Source organism: Typha angustifolia, chromosome 4 (genome assembly GCF_048772165.1).
Source record: "Typha angustifolia cultivar Huaian chromosome 4, ASM4877216v1, whole genome shotgun sequence".
Taxonomy (NCBI): domain Eukaryota; kingdom Viridiplantae; phylum Streptophyta; class Magnoliopsida; order Poales; family Typhaceae; genus Typha; species Typha angustifolia.
Window position 1 is genome coordinate 161,860 of NC_133242.1, and position 21,451 is coordinate 183,310.

Genomic DNA, 21,451 nt, shown 5'->3' on the forward strand with positions numbered 1-21,451 from the left:
TTATTCCAAGCTTCTTAATATTAGTCCCATAAATAATCAAATATAATATGGCATTGTCTTATTTATTTAATTCCAAACAGTTTAGTAAAAAAAACTCTATAAATCATTACCCTCATTCAACTACGCACGAGCAACGATCTCAGCGTAGTGTAGCGTATCTGACGAACCGAACGCCTTGGACGACGAAGGCTGCCCACTGCGAATCCGTAATATGATCTCTTTTGGCCTTTCTTTGCTGCATCCGGTGTCTTCCTTCCATCACAAGTAATCAATCGATTCATTTCCCCAACCCCCCCCCCCCCTGAGGATGACAACTACTCCCTCCACCGAGCACCCAATACGCAAGACCACGATAACAGCAGAAACGCGTTTCCGGAACACATCTCGTGAGACGAGCAATCATTTTTCTTTACTTTAGAGGAGTACGTTAGTTCGACTCGTATAAGAGGAGGACAGGTTAAAGATGCAGAGCGAAGGATCTCATGAAACGAAACCCGAAAAAGGTGTACTTCTACGGTGAGGAAGAAAACGGAGACGGAGACGGAGACGGAGACGGAGACGGCGGCGCCAAGAGGCAGATGAGATGCCGGAACCGGAAGCCGTAGCGTCAGGTGCGATTGCTATTTCGAAGTATAGATAGGGATTTAGTCTCTAACACAAATAGGATTGCTAGATCTCGAATTAGTTTGGGGTCTTCCTCGGATCCGGCGGAATCCAACTCTAGTTCGATCGTTATCTCTCGATTTCCTTTTCCAGTAACTTGGTGCTATAGTTACACAAAAATGCTGCCGATCGATGTGTTTGAACTCAAATTGTGCTTGTTGTGCTTTCAACTTTTCTGTATCTTTTTTGCTAGTGTTCCCAATTGGGACGAAACCATCAGGTAAAACCGAATGATATTTGTGGGGTGGGGCTTTTATTGGTAATTTGGCTTTTCTGGATTAGCTTCCTGACTCCTGAGTTGGGGTTTTAGCTTGTTGACGAGAAAGTAGAATTCCTTTTTGCTTTTTACTACTGTTTCTTGCAAAATTACTCGATTCGCTTCAGTTGATAGTGTTAGTTGGTTTAGATTTCCTTGGGGTTTGATTGGTTGGAGGTATTGTCTTGTGCAATATGTTGACCAGTGCAAGGGAAGCGGAAGAGAGAGAGAGAGAAGCATAGTTCGCCATCTGCAGCAAGTGTTGGTTCCATGGGGAAGAAAGATACGAGAAATGTATATAGTAGGAAAAATAGCACAGAGAAGATAAAGCTCGTCTTTTCCTCGGTCGGTGGTGATCGAGGACAGGACCTTGAAGTTATTGACACTGTCTCCTCAGAAGAGAACAAGGAGTGTGCTGGAGGATCTACATCTAGTGAAGTGGACTATGGATCAGAAAAAGTTAAAGACCATACAGTCATGCAGAAGAGGCATAGTGCATGTCAAACTGAACAAGAACTAGAACAAGAGGCACCTGATAAATTATTGCTACACAATATGCAAGAAGACACTGTGTTAGTTTCAGAAACTATGGAACTGAATTCAGAGACCAAGAAGCTCGAGGGAGCATTGAATAGTGATATTTTGATGCCACTTGCTAACAAGGAAGTTGATGTTTTAGCATCTACGGATACTGGTTCTATTGATAACCTTGCTATGGTTCCTATGGATGCATCCACATTAGAAGTGAAGGACACAAACGCAGAGCAGGCTAACAGTCCAAATCACAATGGGAGTGACAACATACTTGGCATCTCTTTTAGGGGCAGTGTCTCTGGCTCCTCATTGCAACCTAAGGGAGACTCTTTTTCAGCAGACAGTGGATCTCAATCAACTCTCACCTCAGTTCCCAATGACAACTATCTAAGCCCAATAGTTTGTAAAAAAGAAGATACTCTGACAGAACGTGTATGCATCAATTCAATGAAGAGTAACGAGGTAGCTGAAAGCAAATTAGGTGCATGCGGCGTCAAACTTACCTATACCAAGAGAAACAAAAAGGCCAATAAGAAGGGTAAACATGTTTCTTTTTCCCTCTGTAGCCAAGAAGATGCCAGTGATGCATCATCTCATCTTCCTGATAATGCCAAACCCTTGCTAGAAGCCGTGAATATAGACAAAGTAAGTATGAGCAGTAATGAAGCATTTGATCGTGAATTTCAGAAGGAAGAATTTCCTAAAATAACTGATGCTAATTATGTGGGGCTGAAATTTGTTCCACCTGAAAATCATTCAAGTTCTACGGAGGTGAAAAGCATTAATTTGAAGCATCTTAAAGGGAGCAATAGAAGACCAAAGAATTATTCTCCCAAAGCTTGCTCTGTGCAAGACCCCTCTTTGCTGGTTGTTGCAGGCTGTAACTCAGGTGGTTGTACATCTTCGTTGGCAATTGCTGAAATGGGCTCTGTCAGTACTGCCAGAAGTGAATCATCTACTGTTGGTAATTTATTAGCTGCTGCAGAAAAGCAAAAATGTGCTTTGGCAGGACATGTAGTTGCCAATTCTGACGAGGGTGAGGTGTCCCCTGAGATAGCTGAGGAGAAGGATATAGAAAGGTTAAGTTGCCACATATACAAAACTAAGCAAGTCCCTAGGGATGTGTCTGCTGCATTGCTGCCAAGCATAGATGTTGGCAAAAATACTCAGCATCTGACAGGTGAATTCCAAGTCCTCGACAGTTCAACAGTACAAAATTGTGGCAGTTGGTCCAATGAGGTTTCCAAAACTTTGGAATTGTGTGCAGTTTCTGCAGAAGGAAACCCAAAATCTGCGGAGTTCAGGGAGGCAATAAGTTTGCCTCCACCGACGAGAGGTGGCATAGAGAATGTTCCTTCATCACTTGGGAAGCAAAATAATCAGTTGGACGCTTGCAATAAAGAACGTACACTAAAAGGCAAGATTCTCAAGGATGACTCGTATGTGAAAGATTCTATAGAGGTAAGTGAAACAATGTGTGAAATTGGACTAGAGAATATGAAACAAGCTACATCCAGTAATAGTTCTCTGCAGTGTACACACAGTCACAGAAATGAATATCAGCAGAACGAAGTGGCTTCCTCATTAATAATTCATGTTCCTGAGAATGCTATCTCTTCAGATAAAACTGATGGACAAGATGAAAAAATCGAGGCTGCTTCTCTGTCACCTAAGGGGTCAGTAATAAGGATGGGCAGGAGAAAACTGCTTGTGCTTGATCTGAACGGCTTGCTTGCTGACATAAATCAGTACTATGCTTATGCTCACAAGGCACATAAAAAGGTTAGCGGCAAATTAGGTAAATTATTTGCTGACTCTATGACTTTTAATTACCTCAAGTATAAATATGTATCTTATTAGTTCTAATGCATACATTTTATTTTTCTATCAGTTTTTAAAAGGCCCTTCTGCGACGATTTTCTAAAGTTTTGCTTTCAGAACTTTGAGATAGGCATCTGGTCCTCGAGAAAGAAGTATGTCTAATTTGCTTCATTGATTTATTTTTTAGTTCTTCTTCATAAACTAGTTGCTCCTACTGATTTCTAATATGCCTCATTTTATATAAATTGACTGTGTTCCTTATCACATCTTCTGCAGATATAATGTTGATGATGTGGTCGATTTTCTTATGGGAGATTTGAAACAAAACTTATTATTCTGTTGGGTAAGTAATCCCAAGCTTCAAAAGTGCCTCAGCTTGGTTTAATCTATTTCTTTTCGTGAATGACATGCTGTCTGTTTTACTCTGACTTTCTCCAGTGGCGTGTTTGCAATCTTGTTGTTCATCTAGTCTTCTACTTGCATATTCTTCTTCTTAACATTAAATGAAGGAGTGTAAGGATCTTTTGATTACTCATGATGCTCAATTATTCTCTAGCAAATTTAGAACGAGAGTTTAGAAATTTCTCGTTTCTTTTGTAAGCTGACTAAATAGATCTGGTGAAAATGGCTCGTCTTAACGCTATGTTTCATAGTTATCAAACTTGCTCACAACTTTTTATTCCTTTGTGCCTCACAAAATGCTACTATTTATTATTGGAGTACTTTTCTCAATACTTTGGCATTGTAATTTGGCCAGGACCAGTCCAAGTGCACTATCACAGGGTTTAAAACCATTGAGAATATTCATAAGCCATTAGTTTTGAAGGAGCTAAAGAAATTGTGGAACAAAGATGAACCTGATCTTCCCTGGGAGAGGGGAGAGTACTCGGCCTCAAATACTTTGCTTGTGGATGATTCTCCTTACAAGGCCCTGTGCAATCCTGTAATGATTCTGATATGGCTTTCTTAAATGAATAATTAACAAAGTTTAAGCATGTTTTTGCTTTATTTATGCTAACCGCGATATGTTTTGTTTTGTTTTTTTTTTCTTATCTTAATTTTATGCAGCCACATACTGCTATTTTTCCACGCCCCTATTGTTTCAAGGATCAAAATGACAGTTCCTTGGGTAAGTCCTTTAGCACAAGGCCATGAACACCTCTCAATGTGATCCTTAATTATGCAAGGTATAACTTGTGATATTTATAAATAGGTCCAGGAGGAGATCTTCATCTTTATCTTGAAGGCCTAGCAATGACTGATGATGTTCAAGGCTATGTAAGGGACCACCCATTTGGTCAGCCTGCCATAGCAGATACTGATCCATCCTGGAACTTCTACCTGCAAATTATTGATCAAGTTGAGAAATCCGCAGTTTTAACTTGATGATGCTGATGGCTCTGTAGTTCAGTTGGGGAAAAGGTAAGAGATGCTGTCTCAGTAGTGGGTGTTAAACTGATTCAGTTCTTAATCTGCATGAAATAGGGTGAAGAACGCTTAGTAAAGATACGGCGGACTATTTTTTTTTTTGTCCTCTATTACCTTTCCTGATTATTTTGAAGACTTTTAAAATATCTGTGGATAGTAGGCAAAGCCAAGTCATAGTATTTAACCTCTAGATCCCTTTCCAAACGTCCCATAAGTTACCAGATGTGGTTGATGTCCCTGTGGCAAGAAAATTACGGAGATGTTGTAAGTTGTAACAAGAATCCTTTTACCTGTAACTGTTTAAATGGCTAAATGGTGCAGACCCTTCTAACAATTGTCTCAAAATTTTGAAAAGCTCAACTCTATTTTTGTTTGTTCTGTGATGTTCTACAATAACCAGATTGCATGGTCTCAAAATATTACAACTTGGCGATGTCTCAATATATTACAACTTGCTTGGAGTCGTCCCTATTAGCTCACAGTAAGCCACATCGTTAGCACGTCGCAGTCTCTACTAACCAGCTCACATGGGTTTTCACCAACCTTTGTCCCCAATTAAGGATGATAGAAAGCTTCTGCACCTTCCATACGTTTCAGCTAACAGATCAACTTAAAAAAACTTTTGGGATCACTGGTTGGAAGTTTATATGTTTCACGAGCAATCCAATTGTCCAAAATATACTACAGGTTCACGATCTGATCAATGTACTGAAAAGTTGAAAGATTCTTCTTATTCAATGACTCGGTGTTGACATAATCTTAGCGCGTTATACGAAATTTCATACTAAATGGGTCTTTTTGGAAGCTGTAGTTTAAATAATCTTGTGCGTGCATGGAGGGAGGCTTGTGCTATATAAAAGAATGAAGCATTAATATTATAGTGAGGAGAAAGAGATCGCAGTGGTTACCAAACCATCTCACAATTTTCCCACTAGACTTGATCGTTTTTTCGTGATTAAACATTACTCCTTACACAATAAAATATTCTTCTCTTATCTAATGGTGGGACACCGTAAGAAGTTGCACAGATAAAGCAATGTTGCATTGTTAAGTTGGAGATTGAAACTAAAGATCACAAGCAAGGTATCATCATCTTATCCCATTTTGGACCGTATTTTTACTACGTGGTCTCACTTAAATGAAATGGAATCATTTTCTTCATTGGGTCTCTAATTAACATTAGGTTGCATGTCAAATCAAGTGATATTTATAACAATCACCATCTTCAAGTTTTTTGATCTTGATCTTCACCTAATCTATAACTATCCATCTGTCCTTTTTTTAAATAAAAAAAATATTCTTTGATATACATCAGCCTTGCCCTTCCTGGTTTACCTCCAGATTTAGATTTCATTGGGTATGGACTATGGAGATGATAAAGACTTTGTCAGCTATCCCACAGTTGATAACATCCCTGGGGCACATGATAGTGTTCTGGTGGGGAAGCTTCTTAGAAAATCAGGACATCATGTGGCAATCTAGTTGTCCAAATGCTTCTTGTTTCGTTTGGAATATGCTAGGGATTGATTGGTCTAAAGTTTGTTGTTCCAAACTATACCCACCACTCCATGTGATCTCCCAACTTTATGCATGTGATGTTGTTGCATCCCTCCTCTCCACTCCATCTTATCCCCTCTTCTCTCTTTCTCTCTCCTGCAATCCCTCACCAATTGGAAGCATAATTTATAAGCCACTGGCTAAGGATCACAAGATATATATTTATATATATATATTCTAAGTCTTATACGACGTATTTGCAAATCGACTTTTCCACAATGTGTAGAAGCTGACTTACAAATAGTTGAAAAAGGAGAAAGTTAAATTGTTTTGTTTCCTACAATAAGATTACAAATGTAGGTGGTGATGCAATTGACATTGTCGATCGTCTAATAGTTGTAATTGGAATATTATTATATTAATAAAGGGCTTGTACATGAGCTTGGGTGTGGTAGCATGTGATTGGTGTCAGGACATTGAGATTGGTTGGTGCCTGCGTGATGTGTTCTCCATTCTGCAGTGGACTGCAAGTCTTAATGCTTCCTTTCAAAAAATAAAAATAAATTCTTAATGCCTTCCACTGTCAATTTCTCCCCCACTCCTTGCCTTGATAGTTGATACCCTTGAAGACTATAATTTACTTTCTTTCTTTTTTTTTTTAAATTGCTCTGCCCCCTTCTATACCTTCTACATTTGGTAGGCTGATGTACTCATCAGATTCTCTTTGGATTATTTTATCAATTAATAACAGGTTTTCCTTTTTAAATGTATTTGAAATCAATGGATGCTCACTCACGAACTACCCATGATGCTCCATCTATAGAAAAATATTTTATAACTTGCGTTGTGCTTCAATAGAATAAAACCTCTCCTTCACATTTATCTTCTATTAATTTACTGAAGGGTAATTGGTCACTTGAGGAAGCCAGAAAGGCCCACAGCTTCTATCCATCTATCTTCTTACGTTGTTGTCCTTGCACAATGATCTGGGTGGCGTTTTAAAGGAAGAGAAGATGGAGGTGTGAGTGTGAGTGTGAGTGTGAGCCCCATTAGATTCCTCTGCCAGATACCACAATATATTTTACCCACCAAGCCTGTGCCCAATCTCAAACAGTGCCCTCTCTCACAGGGCATCTATAAATGCGCTGTTTGCCATCCTGTTCTTCTCTAATAATTCTGACCAAGAATGTTAAAGAAACAATATATATATATATATATATATATATATATATATATTGAACTGGAACTCATCATCCTAGCACCCATTGATCTCTTGACACATTTGGAGATGAATGCCACATTGCTATTTGTTTACAAGGTAAAAAGGAGCAAGACTTAAGTGTGATGTTGCAATAGGAAGATTAACGCATGAACTTTCCCAATTATGTGAGTTTTCTTCGACGATTTCTTACATTAAGGGCTAATCAACAGCTAAAAGATGTCACATGGACAAACAAGTTGGAAGGTAGTTTTGGGGTTTCCTATTAATGCATGGTTAGGCACATGGCCTGGGAAGAAGAGAACAATGCACTTGAGACCCACAGACTTTTAAACATGTCATCCAAAACTACTTCATGATGGAATCTATCACCACATTTGGGATAGGAAATCCCACAGCAAATCTCATGCAGTGCTATCCCTCCTCCTAATTGATGATATCCTTTAAAGACAACCTTCAGAGTCACCTATCCTTCCTTTACCTTCTGTGAATTCCTTTTCGTGAACATTGGGTTCAACAGATGATGTTGGGGGTTCCTTTATTCCATTCATATATTTCTACACCTTTTTCAGGGCCTGAGATGGCTTTTTGGTGTTTAGTAATGGTGTGTTTTGGTAGCATATGAGTTGGAAGGAACCTAAGGGTGGAGCTGTAAGACTTCAAATGAGTTGGAAGGATAGCAATTAGTTTCTGTGACGTTCTCTTGGATAATTATGATCTGATCTTGCCTTTGGGGACTGCAACGATTTGGAGATTCGAGCCTGGATAAATAGGTTGGAGGATGTCAGCCAAGTTTCTACACGCATTTGCCGACGAAAACCCGGAGCTGCAGAAGCAAATTGGGTGCATGACTGGGATCTTCCAAATGTTCGACCGGCAACATCTCATCGCTGGGAGTGGGAGGCCCCTCAATGGACATAGCTATAGAGGCTTTCTACCTTCAGGTACCACCATCTTTGTCTACTCCAGCAGCAGGAAATGAAAGAATCCTTCTTCATAATGGTCATGGCCTTTTCTTCAATTCTTGTTCTATATAACCTGCTTTTCCAATTTCTACTTCTCTTTTTCTCAGAAAAAAATGTTCCGAGTCATTCTTGATATAGGCTCCCCTTTGTTTTGTTTTTGACTTTCTGCAATCTGTTCAGGCTAACGACTTCGATATTGCAGCCAAACAAACTGAAAGTTCTAGTTGTTATATTCATATAACAGAATCTGTTTCATGCCAAATTTTATGTCAATCGCCTGTGAATTTTGCTTTGTTTCTCATAACCCGTCTGAGCATAATTGTTCCCATCAGGACAGAGATCCCATCAATTTGAATGACGGACTTCTCCTTTTTCTTTTATATGTTCCTTTTTCCCAAACGATGGACTAAATTCACTTGCAAGTTGCAACCGAACAATGTAAGGAAACCTTCATCAGATATGCTCATTAATGATGAAGTCCTGCTTCTGATAAGCTCCTCTCATTTATGATATAAATAAATGAATAACTAATGATGCTAAAGAAGTGAAGTGAAGCTATTAAAAACTGTTATTAGTGACTGAAGTGCTGCCTTTCCTCAATGTGACTGATTATCTTTCATTTCCAGGGGAAGCAACATGAGTATTTATTTGTCTTCAAACTTGTCTATGTATCTGGATAAAGTTATAAAGTTATTTTCATTGCTTACACATAATCCCATGAATACAATTGGCCAATATTCTTTATATGTTCCCAAACTTAGCAAATTATTCTCCTACAGGCCATGCTCGGCTAAATGGTAGAAGTGCTGGAGCAGAGCATGTTGCATGTTCTCAGATTGTCCTTGTAAGAGCTCCATTAGTATTCCATGTAGTCATGTTACTCTTTTTTCCTTTTGTTTGTGGACTTTCAAAGACTTGCAACATTTAATCACGAATCTGTCTTCAGGAGAAAAACCTTAGCAACAGCTGGAATGAGAACCGAAGAGCTTCAGTTGAATCATCAAGAAATTCCTTTTCATCTTCATCCTGTTCGTCGTTTTCGTCCCTCGAGTGTAACAGGTCAACACAACAAGAGGCTCCCTCTGTCGACCGAATGTTATCTCCGGACAAGTCTACAAAGAAGTCACTGAAGTTGAAGAGTACTGAATTTGATACTGGGCCTATTCGTCCTGCACCTCGCACCAAGACACCCACTGTATCAGCTCAATCCGGTCGCCTGTCCCTTGATTTCCGAGATGTCGTGAAGGACTCTATCAACAGAGAAATTCGTGATTTATCAGTTAGAACTTCAACAAAAGAGGAAGTCAAGAATCATCAGATGAAACACAAGGACTCTTCAAGGTCCATGCAGATGCCCAAGTCAATAAATGGATCATCAATGAGGGGTGAGGAAGGAAATAGTAAGGTCCCCATGGATTTCAGTGAATCACTGCGAGTCTTGGCTAAGCTCAAAGAAGCTCCTTGGAGTTTCTCAGAAGCCAACCAGCAGCCAAGATTGTCGTATGACGCCAAAGAATTTCTCTCTCATCCGTCGCCAACGAATGCTCCTCGGTTCTCATATGATGGGAGAGAAATTTCACGTCCTTTTCTGAATTTTTCAGATAACTGCAAACCTTCATCCAAACTCAGAGAGCTTCCAAGATTGTCATTAGATAGCAGAGAGGATTCTCTTGGGACTCCCAACTTTGACTACAAGCCAAACTCAAGTTTGAAGGATGTAAACAGAAGTACCATGAATCAAAGAGCCGCTGCAGAGTCGATTATTCAGCAAGAACAGGGAAGCTACAACCGTCCACCTAGTGTTGTCGCAAAGCTCATGGGATTGGAAGCGCTTCCCAACTTGGACTTTGGAAGTCAGGAAGTGATGGAATCAGCACAAGACTCTGAAGCAAAGGGACAGAATAATAATGATATTAACCGTAAGGCATCAAAACTCATTGAAAACAGAAAACCAGATCAAACCTCATGCTCCTCGAAGAGCTCCCTCGCCCTCAGGGAACCGGTTACACGACCACAAAAGAATCCTGACCCGGTCATGAGATCCATGTCCAACTCTAGGCTCCCAATTGAGAAAGCTCCTTGGAAGCAGCAAGATAGGATCCACACTCCTCCAAAAGCAACACTCGGAAACCAGGACCCTCACATAAAACAGCAAACTGTATCAGTATATAGTGAGATAGAGAAAAGGCTGAAGGAGCTAGAGTTTCAGCAATCAGACAAGGACCTCAGGGCTCTTAAACATATACTGGACGCAATGCAAGCAAAGGGCCTACTAGAAACCAAGAAAAATGAAGGCTACTCTTCAGAAATATCAGGTAGTAAAAGCTCCAGCAGAAAAATTGCAGCTGATGAGAATTCGAGATCAAATAACGACATGAACAACAAGCAGATTTCTTTTCCAGTCCACACTGTAATGAAAGAGAGCAATGCAGCAGGAGCTCTCAAATCTCCTATTGTGATCATGAGGCCTGCAAAGTCCATCGACTCATCAGGTGTTTCTGCTTCTTCAATCATTCCATTAGAAGGCTTACCAGGTCTCTCGCAGTTGCAAACGAGTGTTCCCACGGATCAAAAGAGAGCTTCTATCAACAGCACTATGGTGAAAGACCAAACTCGTAAGGGCAGCCCAAGAGTGCCTGCTTCTCGACTGCTGCCCGTCACTGAAGAGAAATCCAATAAAAGGAGAGAAGAAAATGGTCGTCAGAAATCCCGTTCACAGGCTGTAGAAAGGTCACCCAGGTCTCAGCAGTTACTAAGAGAAAACAGTGGAGGTTTAGTACATAATCCAAAATCGACCAGCCCAAGATTACAGCAAAGAAAACATGATGTAGACAGGAGATCCAGGCCACCTATTCCTCATTCCGAGTCAAATAAGACCCAAAGACAGTCTGCTAACAGGAATCATTCAGATTCATCTTCTCCGAGAAGAAAGATCAATCGAAAACCAGCTCAAGCACAACATACTGATGATCAATCAAGCGATGTAAGTGGTGGAACGAGGAGCATGAGCTACCAGGGCGATGAGATGTCTTTGAGGTCTGATAGCAATATTAGCTTGGCATCACAGGAGGATATGGATATGGAAGTCACGAGTGCTGATACGTCAGCAGAAATGAACATTTCTTTCTTTCAGCAAGGCAGCCAGAGTCCACCAGGATCTGAAAGGAATGTTAAAGCAGCTCCAATGTTGAAAAAAAAGGTACAAGGATTACCCTTGGACTCCACATATTCCACTGAATTTCACTATATGCTGCATCTCTAGAAAGGAAAAAGAAAAAAGAAAAAAAAAGGAAATACATATCTAACCATTAGTGAGAGGCCTAAGAGTAGACCATAGTCACCATACATCTTACCTAAATCACTGATACTAGTTTTTTCATTCAAAGCATTAGGTTTTTATATATGTGAATAGGATGGAATAAGAGAGTCTCAGCCACAAAGAGGCAAGTAGCACACCGTTATTTTAAGGGCGTCTATCTGCTTTATACTACACAAGACTACTTGAAAGTTGATACTGGAACAAATGAGTACATAAGAGCCTCTTTGATTTATTTCTCTTTTGGATGCGTAAAGGAAAAAAAAAAGTTTTTTAATGGAATTCAACAGTGTTTTCTTTATCAGATTATTGCTAACAAAATAATGATGTGTCTCATGGTTGACTTTTTCAGGAATCATCACACTATTTGAATGAGGATCTGTCAGCTAAGGAGCTTGCAACTGTTGTTCCAGAACAGCCAAGCCCAATCTCTGTCTTAGATGCTTCATTTTCCCAGGATGACTTGCGCCGTCCCATGAGCAAGACTTCAAGTGCATTCAGAGGTCGGAACATGTTTTTTTTTTTAACCTTTCTGTTTATGTTCAGTTAATCATACATAAAAGATGCAAATTTCATAAAAGAACCACTAAGAGCCTCCTTTTATATTAAATTTGCAGATAATGAGTACCAAAATTCAGAGTACTGCTGGAAACCAGAAGATTTGCCTGATAATGCACCAAGAAGGTTGAGTACTGAATTCAATCACAAGAAGTTTGAAAACATTGAGAACCTAGTTCAGAAGCTCAGGCAACTCAGTTTGACTAATGAGGAGGTTCCAGCCACCGATCACATTGCCTCATTGTGCAAAACACAGGGATCAGTGCAAAACACAGACCAGCGATACGTCTCTGAGATACTCCTAGCTTCTGGCCTTCTGGTGAAAGACCTAAGTTCTGGAGAAACAGGTTCAATGCCAATTCAGCTCCATCCTTCGGGCTACCCAATTAATCCTGATCTATTCCTTGTCTTGGAGCAAAGGAAATCAGGCTGGCTTGCTAAACCTGCAAATATGCATCATAACATAAATCGGTCAAAGTCTGATCCGAATAAGTTGCATCGCAAGCTCATATTTGACATGGTGAATGAGCTTCTGACTCAAAAGATGGAGCTAACAAGCCTAAGCTTTCTCCCTGGCCAATCGTGTCGAGCTAAGAATCTCGCTCAAAAGTTTCCTAGTGGCCTCCACCTACTAAAAGAATTGTGTTCAGAGATCGAACAGCTAAAAAATGAGAAAGGCAGCTGCGACGATGATCATAACATGTTATCAGGTCAGGTTGTCCTGAGGAAATCAGAAGGCTGGACAAACTTTGGTAGGGAGATTCCGCCGGTAGTATTAGATATTGAGAGGTCAATTTTCAAGGATCTGATTGATGAGGTTATTACTGGTGAGGCGGTGTCTGGTTTGCAAGCAAAGGCAAGCAGACAAAGAAGGAAGCTTTTCCACTAAGAGCCGTGGATCTTATAATCTTGCTTTATTTAGATAAAGGAGAGCACAGAATAATAATAAAAATACTCTGTAAAGATTGCTTGTTTTAAGATAATAAAGATTTTGTGGCAACCAATTGAATCAGCATATTATGATGCAAACTGCCAAATCAACTCCTATGTTCTCATGAATACAACAAATTCGTAATATGCATCCTGTACTGAACGATGCAAGGCCCCCCATTTCTTCTTTTTTCTTTATATGAAATACCATAAGTCTACCAACCCCTCAATGTCTTCCAACAAGATTCTTCCAGCAAACACTAATTGCATTTGAAATGGGAGAAAAGAAAAGACGCCACCTTGAGCAAGAATTTGACTACTCCATGGACCTCGAAGAAGGTGCTCTACCTATAGTGGGATTGAGCCCGAGCAGGAATTGAAAAGCAAGGGCTTGTAACGGAATGTGATAAAGAAGAAGATGAGAATCGAGGGTTTAGACTTTTAATTTTCCGGTGGGTTACCGAATGGCGGGACTCCAAAACCCTCGAGGACATCGCGGTTTTTGCAAATCACCTCCTATATTAGCATTATTTTATAATGACTCCCTTCTTTGACATATTTACTGATCGACTCTTCTCTTGCTCTATATTTGCAACAAACTACCTTCTCTTAGATGGAATTAGTTATAAGACTAAGGTATAGGCGCTGATATGCAAAAAAAAACAACTTACCTCCTTAATTCGGGCCTTTGGCTGCCCAATCTAGGCCCGTCATATGGCTGAGCTAAATCGGATCCGGGCTGGATCCTAAAGGTTCAAATCCAATTCCATTAACGGGTGACCCAACCCATTCGCAACCCGTAATACACAACCAATTTATAAAAGCACGAAGGACAAGCTCATGCAATCACCTTCCTCTCGCAAAACCCTAACCCTAGCGAGGAGCGCCGCAGAAAATGGTGTCCGGCTCGGGGATCTGCGCTCGTCGGGTGGTGGTGGACGCGCGCCACCATATGCTCGGCCGGCTGGCCTCGATCGTGGCGAAGGAGCTCCTCAACGGTCAACGCGTGGTGGTTGTGCGATGCGAGGAGCTCTGCCTCTCCGGTGGCCTCGTGAGGCAGAAGATGAAGTATTTGAGATTCCTCCGCAAGCGCATGAACACCAAGCCGTCACATGGCCCAATCCACTTCCGAGCTCCCGCCAAGATCCTTTGGCGCACCATCAGAGGGTATAGGACCATCCACCTTCATCTCGATCTTGAAACTTTTCTTGGATCTCCTCGTGACACCTGATTGCTTTGTTTAGGATGATCCCCCACAAGACGAAGCGTGGAGCGGCGGCTCTGGCGAGGCTCAAGGCCTACGAAGGAGTTCCGCCTCCGTACGATAAGATGAAGCGGATGGTCATCCCTGACGCCCTCAAGTAATCACTACTTTTTCCGATTTTTTTTTCCAGAAAAGCTTAGTATCCGGTGGAAAAATTATGTTTTTTATTTTTGACGTTTCATCAAGGAAAGTTTTGATTTTTTGGTTTTTTTTTTTGGAATTTGTTTCCCAGGGTGTTGAGGCTTCAGCCGGGACACAAGTATTGCTTATTGGGTAGGCTTTCCAAGGAAGTTGGATGGAGCCACTATGATACCATCAAGGTGAAGTCATGGTTCCTTTCCTATTTTTATGGATAACTTAGTCAGCTACTGAGATTTCTGTGTGCTTAATGTATTATTGCTGCTTAAATTGTAGTGAAGCTTAGTTGTCTGACTTGGCAGGATTGACACCTATTTAAATGTAGCTACTTGTTATCACCATTTGTTATTCAGATATTGCATTATTTTTCCCTTTTTACAGGGGGAAGTGTTTCATAGTAATATAAACCTTTGTAACGATCTCTTAACATACCTAGCTTCTCCTTGACCCTTTTGTCTCTCATTCACCATCAACTATACTCCAATGATGGCATTTCAGTCAAGGGCTGAAATTGGAACCATGACAATGAATTAGATTAAAAGAATCTGCAGTCATGTTACATATGGCTTGTTGATATAGAATGAAGAGGATTTTGAAGTTCACAATATGTTTTTGATTTCTAAAAAATTTTAACCAGCAGAGATTTATTTGAACGATCTTGAAAGTTTATTTTATATGAAACAATTAGCTAAGACATTGAATTGTCCTGGCTAAAACAATCCGTTGATGTTGAGTTTTTTGTTTATCTTGTCATGCAATTTTCTAAGTAAATATGAATCTTTAGCTGAGTCCTTTACTGTGAATATCTTTGATAGGAATTGGAGGAGAAGAGAAAGCAGAAGGCCCAAGTTGCATACGAACGGAGGAAGCAGCTGACGAAGCTTCGTCTCAAGGCAGAGAAGGTTGCTGACGAAAAGCTCGGGTCTCATCTAGATGTTCTGGCACCATTGAAATACTGATAGGGCTACTCTCTTTTTGTGAAACGTTTTTGAAAGAGAATTTTCTATTATTATTGCTTAATAACTTGATCTGAAGCTGCCTGCAGCGTTAATCAGTACATTGTGATGATTGCTTTAAAGTCCCTTTAATTACTTCCGTGAAATTCAAATTTCTGGTCTGTGAAATGTTGCTTTTACCCTATGATATCCAAAAATTTCTTTATGTTGCCAGTGTCATTAATGATTCTCTCATAACGATTTTAATTCATTCTTTTAAGCTGCTTCGAATGATAGCTCAGTGCATATTAGCTCCAGCTGGTGTATACGTGAGCATCTGTAGATTTTATAATGAGTTTGGTATGGATTCTTCTACTGGCTAGTGAACAAATAAAAAATAGCAAGTAATAGCAGGGTAATTGGCACAACGATTAGTCATGCTGTTTGAATAAAGAAATAGCAGCACATACGAGACTAAGCCACACTATACAACTATTCTCACAATTTCTTTTTATGTCATTTGGTGCGACGATATTTGTGAATGGGTATTGGCAGAATGAATATTCATGTGTAACAAAATGCCCCATGGGAAATGAAAGAAATAAAATTAGTTAAGATTTCACTAATTACCAATAAGTGTACAAGTGATGTGACCTTGGAAATTCTTTAGTACTCAAAATGAAGACACGCATGACGCATTCATATTCAAGATGCCGAAGCTGTTTACAAAGAGTCCTAATTTTATCTCCGGGTATGCGCCAGTGCCGAAGAAAATTGCTCAATTTGTGATTTCGTCAAAGAAGGCCTTATCGAATTTAATACGACCTGGAAATGACGACGATGCACAGCACAAGATGATATATCTTCCCTAATAGCCGCCAATCCAGCCTCACGGCAGAGACCTTTAAGATCCGACCCAGTAAAGAGTTCAGTGCATTCTGCTATCCACATAAGATCAACGTCTTCCCCTAGCGTCATTTTCTGTGTATGTATCTTGAGGACCTCATAACGACCCTCTAGATCTGGTGGTGGCACATACAACACCTGGTATAATAAAATTATAAATATCAAGCCTCGTATAGATGCAAGTATATGCATACAGCCACAAGATACAGACTAGGAAACCAGAGCAACGAGGGTTAAAATGTGTGGTCATTAAGATGACAACCTTAAGATGTATGCAAATTTATACCTGTTCTCCGAGACCATGACCACTTGCCCACTTGGGTGAGGCAAACTTACCTTCCTTCACACTAGGTTATGCCTCTACTCCAAAGAAATGAAAGTAAAGACAAAATGATGAATCAAATATAAGTAACTAATTGTCCTAAGATGACATTTTAGATGCTGCAACACTTATTCAACAAAGTTTCAGAGGATCAAAGATCTATTTAAAAAATGATACGGATGAGTAAACAATTGAGATTCCAAGGTGTGCTCAGGGTGAATAATTTAAAGGAGGTTCAAAAACACATGCATATGCAGATAAGCATGATCTATAATACTGCATGCTGACATCAAATGAAATGTAAGAGAAAAGTTCTATATAGTTGCACAGAAAAGCATTTTTTTGACAAAACAAATTGGTTGTCAGCAATGGTTGATAGATACAGATAATCACATACCAAGTCAAAGCGGCCTGGACGCATAAGAGCTGCATCAATGGCGTGGGGTAAATTTGTAGCAGCCAATACAATAATTCCCTGAACATGAGGAAAATTTTATTTAGATAAGAAGCTAGGGAAACAAGAATTAAAGTTAAAGGTCTTCAGCTAAGCATCGTGTAAGGATGCACCGTAGCTAGCTCTAGTCCATCCATTTCTGTCAGCAAAGTAGACAATAGTCTTTCTCCAACTGTATCATTCTCACCAGAATTCCCACTATGACCACTACAGAGATATTGCAAGCAGGTTTCAACTCAGTAGATATATATAAGTCGATAGTAACATTATGACAACACAATTGATTACAGCAAAAAAGGACAAATTGAAATTGAACTTCTGATTAATCCATGTAGAACAGAAAAAGCAACTGAACTTGATTTGCACGTGTTTGTTCCATGATTAACTTCTGGACGTTGGGGACACCAGACAATTATGCATACTCAGTTCAAGGAGGAAGAAAACTCAAGTTATTTTGTAAAACAAGCCAAGTGTAAGAATTAACTAACACAAGAAAAAAGACTCAGGAAGGTTAAATTGAGTATACTGTGGCCTAAAAATCACTCAAGACAAATAACAAACAGTCCTGCGACCATTGATTAAGGGCATGCTTTAATGAATACAGTGCTACCAAACCATGTCCAAGAATCAGCAACTGAGATGAGAAGCTGTCTTGCCAATTCTGTAGTACGCTAAAATGAGTAGCTTGCATAGACCAGTAGACAGCATAAAATGTCAGGTTTACCGTTTCGGACACATTGCTTCAAATTCATCAAAAAATATAATGCTTGGGGCAGCTAGACGAGCATTCTGAAATGTTCTCCGTAACATGGCTTCTCCTTCTCCAACATACATTGAGTATATATCTGGACAACTGCCGAATGTTTTGAAATATCAGAACATGGTAAGTTCAGAAACTAATAATACTAACAAAAATCACAATGATAGTTACTGTGGGTTTACTAAAAGATAATAGAGGTCTAATCATTGTACAAATTACAAAATGAAAGAACTTAAACACCACTATACATTAGAAAAAAAAGGCTAGAACATGGAGATAGTTCATGGTCACTAGAAATTTCATAGAACAATGCATATTAAAGTTCAATTTTCATTTGTTGAATACGAGTCAACTAGTCAACAAGAATATTGTAAATCACATTATTGCACACTACTTACAGACATATGTCTTGTCTTTAATGAGAAAAGGAGTAATAAAACTAATACAATTCTAACAAGAGAAAAAATAACAGCTAGAAACTCACATATATACTGATTAAATAGAAAATATAGTCCTACTACTTGATAACTTAATTAATCTCCAATAAACTAAAGTTGGAAGGTAGACAAAGAAATTTATTTTTTTCCACAAGAAGACAGCCTGCAAATGGATTTAAAAAGAAAATCAGAAAGCACAACTGTAGTCCAGGAACAACCCCAATGAAAAGTAAGAAGCTTGGGCAGCATGAGCTGCAGCCTTAGCAAGAGTAGTTTTCGAGCATCCTGGTGGGCCATGCAGAAGAATGCCACGAACTGGTGATATTTTCAGTCTATCAAATGCAGCAGCATGCTTAATGGGCCACTCAACAGCCTGTCTGAGCTTTTCCTGTTGCAGCGATAACAACATTACAAAAAAGATACTGACAAAATGTAGTGTTCACTTCGAACCATAACTATTCTCACCTTCAAATCTTTTAATCCTCCAATCTCATCCCATGATACATTTGGAACTTCTTTATTTACACCTTTTGTGATACTTGGACGAACCACAGATCTGGCAGATTCCCAATCTTCCACTAACAATGTTGTATCATGACCATTCCCTGAAGAGTTCGACAATCTGCGACGTGCTAATAGTTCAGCATGCCTACATAATGCTTGTAAATCAGCACCAACATAACCATTGCAGGAAGCAGCAATAGCTTGTAGATCCACATTTTGATCCAAATTCAGATGCTTTGAATGGAGCTAAACAAAATTAAGATACTATGATTAGAGTACTACAGAGAAGAAGAAAGCTTGCAAATAAAATAAATCGCTTCAAGAAACTAAGCCACAAGCATATGAAATATTCAGGCTCTACTCTTTGTTTGACTTCCATTAAATAAAGTTATTGGGCCAAAATCTGTCTAATTTAAGGAGAGTGGGGATTATTGACATCCTAGATAAAATTATCAATAACAATTTAAGAGAATGGAATCACACCTGGATAATTTGCAGACGTTCCTCTGCTGTAGGAACTGTAACTTCAATCTCCGAATCAAAGCGCCCATATCTACGTAGTGCTGGATCAATCCCATCCACCCTAATAAGTTTGATAAGAGACAGTTCCCTCGTCAAATACAGAAGGGAGGAAATATTTATCTAGCACAAAAGATGCCACAAGGATGAAATCTCCAGAAAACTGAAAGATATGATAAACATAAAGATAAATTTCTCAGATCACATTCTTGGTGGAATTCTGACCTGTTAGTTGCTGCAACAACAACAACATGAGGACGAGATTTTGATGACGTCTTGTTTCCATCCATCAATGTCAGAAGTTGACCAACAATACGAGACTCTTGTTCTCTCCTGGGTGAAATCATTGTTTCAAGTACAGGAAAATATTCAAATGCAAATCAAATACAAATCAGATGTGACATGCAATGAAGCATAAACAAGTACAAAAAAATGTACCTATTGTTACGGCGAGGGCATATGGCATCAATTTCATCTATAAAAATGACAGAGGGCTTCCCTGATGATGCATGAGAATATGCTTCAGAAAATGCTTCCCGTAAAAACTTCTCGCTTTCACCAGCATGTGCTCTATGAACAGAAGACGAACTGTAACAAAAGCACATGCAGTTAAGCATTATGACAAACAGAAAGCTATAAATTAACAAAATCATCACTAGCATCATCCTCAGTCCAACACAGCAGGGTCACCATAAAGTTTGGATTCAATACGTGATCTTTGTTAGATGTGCATCACTCTCTCTAACGACAGCTTGGACCAGGCTTGTCTGAGAAATGAAGACATGAAAATATTGGATAGCATACAGGTAAATTTACACCAATAAAAAGGAGAATCTTGAAACTTTTCTATATGTACCATCAAAATCATGTTGTTTGAAAATGGAATGCGAACAAATTGACAGAACTAATCTCAAAGTCAACTACCATGCCTTCTCCAATAGCATGAGGTCAGCTTGATTACAGCTCTAAAAGAAGAAGGTTCCAATAAAAAAATTGACAGATGAAAATCCTGGGACCCTGTTATACCTTCAACCAGTTGACATGTGTATAATTGGCTTCATTCCAGGAGAATCCACTATAATGTATTAATGTAGGCTTCTAGACAAAAAGTAGGCTATAATCTAACTCAAATGGTATGCACCGAAAAAGGAAGAAGAAAATTATAAATCTAAAGGGGCCTGTTAGATAGCCATATACATATCAACTAAACTCGTAAATTACCCACTAGGTAAATTTGGAAGCAATGTTATCAAGCTTTACTCATGTGGCAGCACCAACTTCACTGGAGGACTGTAAAAATTCCTGGGTTTCAAATTCTAACAGGACGTCAGTAGGATGAGATGCATATGATTAATCAGAAGATTACAGTGAAAAACAATATATAATTGATTGTTTATGCATGACTCAAGAAAGAGAAATCCATTAATTAATTACCTCTTCCACAATCAAGTTAATATTAAGCAAAATATCCCACTTCACACATCTATAACAGAAAAACCTGATTTCACTAACCGATTACGTCAACCTATTTATGTAGAATTAAACAAAAAATAATAATTTTGAATGAAAAATCGATACCTTTCCGGTTCCCGGAGGACCATAAAGAAGCAATCCCCTGGGCCACTGCAGTCGAACACCAAAAGTTCATTGAAGACCAAACAAAACTTTTTGAACAAATCAAAAGAGCAGAAACCAAAGATTAGAATCGAGGAAAATGCGAACCTTAAGCCCTAGCTTTCGGGATTCATTGGAATATAGGAAAGGATATACGATGAGCTCACGAAGAGCTTCGAGGGCTCTGCTATTGCCGGCAATGGCGTATTCCGCGCGCCAACCTTCGCTGTTGCTTACCATCTTAATCAAGAAACAAAAACCCTAGTAGGGTTCTATCCCCCCAACTGGAAGAACTATTGAGTAATGAGTACTGAGGGAGGACGGGAAGCAGCGGAGACTATTTTGAATTGTAAATAGTAAAATTTAAGATGGTTTTTTAGCAATGTACAGAAATGTATGTGGTTATTTGCA

The 21,451-nt window shown here is 39.3% G+C and overlaps 4 protein-coding genes across 7 annotated transcripts; 3 read left to right on the top strand and 1 right to left on the bottom strand.

Moving 5' to 3' along the window:
* Window positions 1-126: 126 nt before the first annotated feature.
* LOC140758917 (uncharacterized) lies at window positions 127-5,047 on the top strand. 3 transcript variants are annotated; one of them, XM_073095318.1, is made up of 8 exons: window positions 132-611; window positions 1,125-2,914; window positions 2,987-3,251; window positions 3,345-3,426; window positions 3,551-3,617; window positions 4,032-4,217; window positions 4,343-4,403; window positions 4,488-5,047. In XM_073095318.1, the coding sequence occupies exons 1-8, from the start codon at window positions 584-586 to the stop codon at window positions 4,658-4,660; spliced, it is 2,652 nt and encodes an 883-aa protein (XP_072951419.1). In that variant the 5' UTR covers window positions 132-583; the 3' UTR covers window positions 4,661-5,047. The 3 variants fall into 3 exon arrangements, 2 of the variants coding, with proteins under 2 accessions (XP_072951419.1, XP_072951418.1); XM_073095317.1 differs by having other exon boundaries at window positions 134-611; window positions 1,125-3,251; XR_012104174.1 differs by lacking the exons at window positions 4,343-4,403; window positions 4,488-5,047 and having other exon boundaries at window positions 127-611; window positions 1,125-3,235; window positions 4,032-4,104.
* Window positions 5,048-7,565: 2,518 nt separating this feature from the next.
* LOC140759507 (protein LONGIFOLIA 2-like) lies at window positions 7,566-13,310 on the top strand. The gene is made up of 5 exons (XM_073096089.1): window positions 7,566-8,362; window positions 9,163-9,227; window positions 9,330-11,582; window positions 12,052-12,202; window positions 12,317-13,310. The coding sequence occupies exons 1-5, from the start codon at window positions 8,200-8,202 to the stop codon at window positions 13,144-13,146; spliced, it is 3,462 nt and encodes a 1,153-aa protein (XP_072952190.1). The 5' UTR covers window positions 7,566-8,199; the 3' UTR covers window positions 13,147-13,310.
* A 711-nt stretch (window positions 13,311-14,021) lies between these two features.
* On the top strand, window positions 14,022-15,764 carry LOC140758994 (large ribosomal subunit protein uL13w-like). The gene is made up of 4 exons (XM_073095432.1): window positions 14,022-14,354; window positions 14,432-14,548; window positions 14,684-14,771; window positions 15,405-15,764. The coding sequence occupies exons 1-4, from the start codon at window positions 14,083-14,085 to the stop codon at window positions 15,546-15,548; spliced, it is 621 nt and encodes a 206-aa protein (XP_072951533.1). The 5' UTR covers window positions 14,022-14,082; the 3' UTR covers window positions 15,549-15,764.
* A 337-nt stretch (window positions 15,765-16,101) lies between these two features.
* LOC140759428 (cell division control protein 48 homolog B) lies at window positions 16,102-21,377 on the bottom strand. Of its 2 annotated transcripts, XM_073095989.1 has the most exons (12): window positions 21,149-21,377; window positions 21,005-21,049; window positions 20,138-20,193; window positions 19,865-20,014; window positions 19,652-19,759; window positions 19,391-19,490; window positions 18,869-19,153; window positions 18,622-18,791; window positions 17,931-18,059; window positions 17,320-17,413; window positions 17,150-17,227; window positions 16,102-16,568 (listed from the first exon to the last, which is right to left on the bottom strand). In XM_073095989.1, exons 1-12 carry the CDS (start codon window positions 21,278-21,280, stop codon window positions 16,266-16,268), a joined length of 1,650 nt encoding a protein of 549 aa, XP_072952090.1. In that variant the 5' UTR covers window positions 21,281-21,377; the 3' UTR covers window positions 16,102-16,265. The 2 variants fall into 2 exon arrangements, with proteins under 2 accessions (XP_072952090.1, XP_072952091.1); XM_073095990.1 differs by lacking the exon at window positions 20,138-20,193 and having other exon boundaries at window positions 16,103-16,568; window positions 21,149-21,290.
* Between the last annotated feature and the right edge of the window lie 74 nt (window positions 21,378-21,451).